This window comes from Cucurbita maxima, unplaced genomic scaffold (assembly GCF_002738345.1).
Source record: "Cucurbita maxima cultivar Rimu unplaced genomic scaffold, Cmax_1.0 Cma_Scf00011, whole genome shotgun sequence".
Classification (NCBI taxonomy): domain Eukaryota; kingdom Viridiplantae; phylum Streptophyta; class Magnoliopsida; order Cucurbitales; family Cucurbitaceae; genus Cucurbita; species Cucurbita maxima.
In genome coordinates this window covers 3,274,062-3,279,524 of record NW_019272027.1, presented here as the reverse complement: position 1 = coordinate 3,279,524, position 5,463 = coordinate 3,274,062, and the positions used below count along the sequence as shown (strand labels likewise).

Genomic DNA, 5,463 nt, shown 5'->3' with positions numbered 1-5,463 from the left:
GTGAAAGAAGGGTAAAGATTTTCCTGATTTGTGAGGGAAATGCAGAATCAAGTAGGGATGTGATGGTTTACTTTCCTTTCTCTTTGTAAGTTTCGCTCTAATAGAAACTTCAGTTTGTTCATCTCATGTCATGGATGTTGTTGGTTGCAACTTCACCATTCACAAGATTTCTAAACTATTATGTATTTTTCATCTTCTAACTAAAGTAACTGCACATATTGTCTGTCAAAAACAAACTATACAATCATTATTGTAGCCTTTATGATCTTCTTCCGAGAGGGAAGTAGAGATATTTTAACTATTGAACTATACCACAACGGCCACATCTAAATTTGGTTGAGTAAGCTTCATTTAAAAACGAGAGAGACTGGAGAGAGCCATAATAGGGTCGGTATTCTCCGTTCCTGCCCAATATGTTGAACACAACACTCCCTCTTTAGAGCCATAATGGGGTCGTTTAAAAACGAGAGAATTGGGAGAGCCATAATGGGGTTGGTATTCTCCGTTCCTATCCAATATGTTGAACATAACACTCCCTCTTTAGAACCATAATGGGATTTGTGTTCTCGGACTTTATTTTGTTTGGAATTTTTAGAATTTATTGGGATGAAAACGAGTGAAGTAGAGTAGAGTGGTGGTAAATATGTAAAATCTTGAAACAAAGACACTCAAACCAATGCGACCTGAACTAAATCGTAAAGATCCGAGCTAACGTTGCATTCCTAGACCCTTTATCGTAGAATCATCAAAACTATATAGATATACATATATATTGCAAACCAAAAGCGTTAATTTATTATTAGAACTAAAAATTACAGAAGAAGTTTGATCCCATGCTCCCTAAGAAATCTCTAAATCTCTTTCATCTGCTTGAAATTCTTCTCTCTCACCACCTCTGTAGCTTGTTTTGCCGTTTGAAGATGATTTCTGACTGAACAATCGGCCAAATGCACTTCTCGACCTTGATAACGACCTACTTCCGTTACTTGACTGGCAAGAGCCCTTCTTCTTTGAAAGTTCTTCCGATAACCTCTTTACGAGACAATCGAAACGTCGCCTGAAAGTTGGATACCTCGAGATGGATTTAGTGATTCCTCGAAGCCTTTAGAAGAGGAAACACGAATCAGACTAACCGTGTTAAATAACGCTAACAGGATAAAGATTCACTGAACATTATTGAAATTTGAACTCCAGACCTTCGAGCTAGCGCTTCGATTTCAGCTTGTCTTCGTTCCGATTGTGGAGGCGTTACAGTGGTTAGATTCTTCAACCTTTCAGGATCACCACTTAACAGAACTAGTTTATATAAGTATTCCTCCTCTGATTCAGAAAGGTTTTCTGCTCTAATTTGGTCTTTGATGATTATAAGTGGATTAAAAAACCAATCAAAGAAGGTATCTTTGGGCCTGTTTGTGCTCGAAACTTCAGTAATATTGTCACCTGCACTCATCAGTACGAAGAAAGAACTCTCAATTCCATTTGAAAGAACTAAGAGAGAGAGAAATCATCCAGATTCATGCCTAATTGTAATGGTCCAAGTCCACCTCTTTGGCATGTTAGTATTGACATTAGCCTCAGTTTTAAAACACGTCTATTAGGAAAAGGTTTCCATACTCTTATAATAAATGTTTCATTCTCTAGTCCAATCAAGGTGGGATCTCACCATCCAACCCCCTCGAGGGGGCATCCTCGCTAGCACACCACCCGGTGTTTGGATTTGATACCATTTGTAACAGTCAAAGCCCACTGTTAGTTGATATTATCCTCTTTGGACTTTCCCTTTCGGACTTTCCCTCAAAGTTTTTAAAACGCATCTGCTAGGGAGAGGTTTCCACACCTTTATAAGGAATGTTTCGATCTCATCTCCAACCAATGTAGATCTCACAATCTACCCCTCTCGAAGGCTAAGCGTTCTCGCTAGCACACTGCCTGATGGTGTTTGGCTTTGATACCATTTGTAACAGCCTAAACCCACTACTAGCAGATATTGCCCTCCTCAGATTTTTCCTTTCCGACTTTCCCTCAAGATTTTTAAACGCGTCAGTTAGGGGAGGTTTCTATACCCTTATAAGAAATGTTTCGTTCTCCTCTCGAACCAATATGGGATCTCACGCTTAAAGAGGAATAGGGGAGAGGTTAATGGCAAATCAGATACTTACCTAACAGAAGTCCAACTGAATTTGCTTTAGCAGAGCGTAATAGTGTTTCAAGAATGCAAAAAGCTGGTAAACCAATGCTAATAACTTTGTTTCCTTTGCTCGACTTTGCATCTTCAATATCACTTGACGTTATGGTTCCTTCACAAACCATGGCTTCCCCATGGCGTTGACACTCCTTAAACAAGCTATCCAGCAGCTATAGAAATGATAAATATAAATCCATTCACTATCACAGCAAAAGAACATAAGTGGATGTAAACAAGACAGAACTTCACACTTCCATTCAGAGAAATATCAAAGAAAACGCTCATAAAGAAGGTATAAAACAAGCAAAAGTACCTCGAGCGGCTTCAGATCAATCATAGGTTCCTTGAGTGAATTCATGCGCGAAGGTTGACCGTGGAAAGAGCTTGGTCTCGAGATCGAGTTGGATGAATGCAAACCAGCTGTTGATGATTGGCCATCCCCTCTTCGATAAGTCAGCCTTCATTATGACAAGTCATTGTATTATGAGAACAACCGAGTATAGGGAGAGAACAAATAGCACACGACTTATTTAAGTGTTTAAGTAAAAGACCTGGGAAAGCACGATCCCTCTTGCATGTCAAGAACGTCGTTGCTGTATTCATCATAAATCGACAAGGATGCAACAATATATCGAAGTCCCAATAAAAAAGAAGACTCCTGCGAACAAAAGCACCAATGTTTGACATAACCCGATGATATTGGCAAGATGCATACATTATACATAATCTACTGTGGAAATGAATTTCATTGTAATAGCCCAAGCCTACCACTAGCAAATATTGTCCATTTTGGCTCGTTACGTATCGCCGTCAGCCTCACGGTTTCAAAACGCGTCTGTTAGGGGGAGGTTTCCATACCCTTATAAGGAATGCTTCGTCCCTTCTCCAACCGATGTGGGATCTCACAATCCACCTCCCTTAGGGGCCAGCGTTCTCGTTGGCACACCATCCGGTGACTAGCTCTGATATCATTTGTAACAGCCCAACCCCACCGCTAGTCGATATTGTCCGTTTTGGTCCGTTACGTATTACCATTAGCCTCACGATTTTAAAACGCTTCTGCTAGGGAGAGGTTTCCACACCCTTATAGAATGCTTCGTTCTCCTCTCCAACTGATGTGGGATCTCAATGAATCCATTTATTAGCTCTTAAAAACCAAAATGCAAACGAAAAAGCAAAACATGATACTTCTATAAAAAAAACCATATTTAACTATAACGAAAGGAAAATCCAATTAACTTAAACATAGTTCAACAAATTAAGACATTATCTTCAACAAGAGAGAAGAGGTTCGATTCTCCCATCACACACCATGTTGAGCCAAAAAATAAAAGGAAAATCCAAATTCTTTGCTCCACGGTAACATAAGTTTGTCTTACTTCCCAATGTGTACGATTACGGTCAGATTATCCAAGTACAGGGAATTATCAAATACTATAAAAGAAAATTGCATTTAAGAAGTTAACCTGATATGCAACAATCCCTGCGTAGGCACCTAAGAAGATACTGGAGGCAATGGAGCCCAAAACTGAACCCACAACAGCCAATGGCCAAAGTAGAATGATAAGACCAGCAAACGGAACGCATATCGTCTCTAAAAAGGGGCCTTCTCGACCTATAAGATCATGAAACAAACGATGCCACCCCTTGAAAAGCATAATAGGACTTTTGCATATGGCTATAAACGAGATGATGAATACATCGACGACAATACCGAGAACCCCAGCTATTAAAGCTCCAGGGAGATAGAGCAACCTGCATAAAAGTTAACAGAAAAAGTATGGCCAACAATGGGTTATCAATATCATCACCAAGGCAGCCATTTCTCATTAACAAACATAAGCTTTATTAACTTTTTTGGCAAAAAGAATAGTTTCATTAGTTTAGAGAAAAGTACATCAAAGGGACCTGAAATAAGGTTATCTTTCAGCTAAAAAAGAAAGCCTCAAAGAGAATCCCACTAGGCTGAAGCTAGGCCAACCACTAATCTTTAGAGAAAGAAAAGGCCTCCAAATTCATATTAGTTACATTTGGGGAACAGTTAAAAAAATGATTAAAGATGTAACAGCCCAAGCCCAAGTCCACCGCTAACAGATATTGTCCACTTTGGTCGGTACGTATCGCCATCAGCCTCATGGTTTTAAAATACGTCTATTAGGGAGAGGTTTCCACACCTTTATAAGAAATGTTTCGTTTCTATCTCCAACCAATGCGGGATTTCACAATCCACCCCCTTTACCCAATGTCCTTACTGGCACACCGCTTGGTGTTTGACTCTAATTCCATTTGTAACAGCTCAAGCTCACCGCTAACACATATTATCCATTTTGACCCGTTACGTATTGCCATAAGCCTCACAGTTTTAAAACGCGTCTGGTAAGGAGATGTTTCCACACCCTTATAAGGAATACTTTGTTCCCCTCTCCAACTGACGTGGGATCTCACAAAAGAAGTTCAAAGTGAAAAATTGAATTCATCTATTTCTAAATTCTAAAGAATCCTACCAATCCCTAAACTTGCCATTAAAATCTCTTCATTTCTTTCTTTCCATGAACCTCAAAGGATTGTCTCCACCCATTTACCCAGATGATCTTGGCTTTTTTTTCTTAAAATTATGCCCACACAATTTGAAGATCCAAAGAAGACCCACTGCAGATTGACACTTTGTTGTAGAAAAACCCCCATCACCTTCTATTGAAAAAAAGAAAAGACAAATATTTGGCCTCTCACTCTCTCTACAAATTTCTGGCTCTGCCTCCGCCTCTAAATTTTTACTAAGTACACACCATGATGGCCACGATGGGTTGACAAAAGAACTAGAACACTTTTTAAAAATTTTATCCATGGTTGTGGTAGTATTGACTCCCTTAAAGCAAAGGGTCTAAATGAAAGATATCAATTATTTTTTTAGCTTCCTTCAATTATATTGCTCGAAACAGAATTTCCAAGGGTCACCCTGTTATCTATTAGCTTGTCAGCCAAGCTTCGGGATGGGGTTTCTCTCACTTATGGCATAGCGGGCTTCAGTGGGAGGCCCCATCCAATAGCCAGCCCCTACCAGGACAAAGCTCCTCCAGGGCCCTAGCAGAATAAGCGCTTTAGGAAAAGAGCTATTACCTTAATTAATATTAATGAATATGTCTTTTGTCAGGTAGATCATTACGTTGTGGTGTAATTCATTCTAGTTGCCTCAAAAGATACAATAGCCAGATATAGGGCCAAAAAAAAAAAAAAAAAAAAAAAAAAAAAAAAAAAAAAAAAAAAAAAAAAAAAAAAAA

The 5,463-nt window shown here is 39.1% G+C and overlaps 1 protein-coding gene across 2 annotated transcripts in view; it reads right to left on the bottom strand.

Moving 5' to 3' along the window:
* Nucleotides 1-632: 632 nt before the first annotated feature.
* Nucleotides 633-5,463, bottom strand: part of LOC111486644 (uncharacterized membrane protein At3g27390-like) — an 8,167-nt gene continuing 3,336 nt past the window's right edge. For both annotated transcript variants that reach the window (XM_023133838.1, XM_023133839.1), the window contains 6 exons: nt 3,652-3,940; nt 2,737-2,843; nt 2,499-2,643; nt 2,160-2,355; nt 1,197-1,440; nt 633-1,102 (listed from right to left, as the gene is read on the bottom strand). In XM_023133838.1, coding sequence (XP_022989606.1) covers nt 841-1,102; nt 1,197-1,440; nt 2,160-2,355; nt 2,499-2,643; nt 2,737-2,843; nt 3,652-3,940 — 1,243 coding nt within the window. In that variant the 3' untranslated portion in view covers nt 633-840. The remainder of the gene's footprint in view (nt 1,103-1,196; nt 1,441-2,159; nt 2,356-2,498; nt 2,644-2,736; nt 2,844-3,651; nt 3,941-5,463) is intronic.